The sequence below is a fragment of the Eimeria tenella genome, genomic scaffold (assembly GCF_000499545.2).
Source record: "Eimeria tenella Houghton genomic scaffold, Eth_scaff2013, whole genome shotgun sequence".
NCBI classification, from domain to species: Eukaryota; Apicomplexa; class Conoidasida; order Eucoccidiorida; family Eimeriidae; genus Eimeria; species Eimeria tenella.
Window position 1 is genome coordinate 1261 of NW_013541858.1, and position 521 is coordinate 1781.

The following is a 521-nucleotide window of genomic DNA, read 5'->3' on the forward strand; positions in this document are numbered from 1 at the left end:
AACGCACGGGTGGGGGCAATGCGAAGGAGCGGCTCCTGCGTTTGAAGGTTCCCTTCAGGCTGCAGCAGCAGCAGCAGCAGCAGAAGAAGCAGCAGCAGCAGCAGCAGCAGGATTAACAGAGGACGGGGCAGATGCAGCAACACCAGGGCAAGTGTATGAAGCAGCAACAGCAGCAGCAGCCAAAATAACCCCCAAAGCGAAACAGTTGCCGCAGCAGCCCCCGCAGCAGCAGCAGCAGCAAGTGCGGACCCAACTGAAAGCCTGAAAGAGGAAGCAACGAGGCCTCTGGGCTGGAGGGTGTCTTTGTGTCTTTGGAGGATTCTGGAAATGAGTTTTTGGATTTCTTTTTTTAATTGAAAAAAAGAAAAAATTGGAAAAAGTTTAAAAGAGTTTTCTGCTGTTAAAGACTGCAGCACTTCAGGTGTCTCCTCAACTTCCTCCTTTTCCTCTCCAAGACACAGCAGCCGCAGCCGCGCTGCATGCGCTGCTGCTCGCGCCGGTGTACGTACACCCCACGCGCC

The 521-nt window shown here is 53.9% G+C and overlaps 1 protein-coding gene across 1 annotated transcript in view; it reads right to left on the minus strand.

Annotated features, from left to right (window-relative positions):
• The window catches only part of ETH_00043700 (DNA polymerase, putative), a gene marked incomplete at both ends in the record, with an annotated part of 2091 nt that overhangs the window by 115 nt on the left and 1455 nt on the right, over positions 1-521 (minus strand). The window contains one exon of the mRNA XM_013374419.1: positions 1-59. Within this exon, the coding sequence (XP_013229873.1) occupies positions 1-59 (59 nt within the window). The remainder of the gene's footprint in view (positions 60-521) is intronic.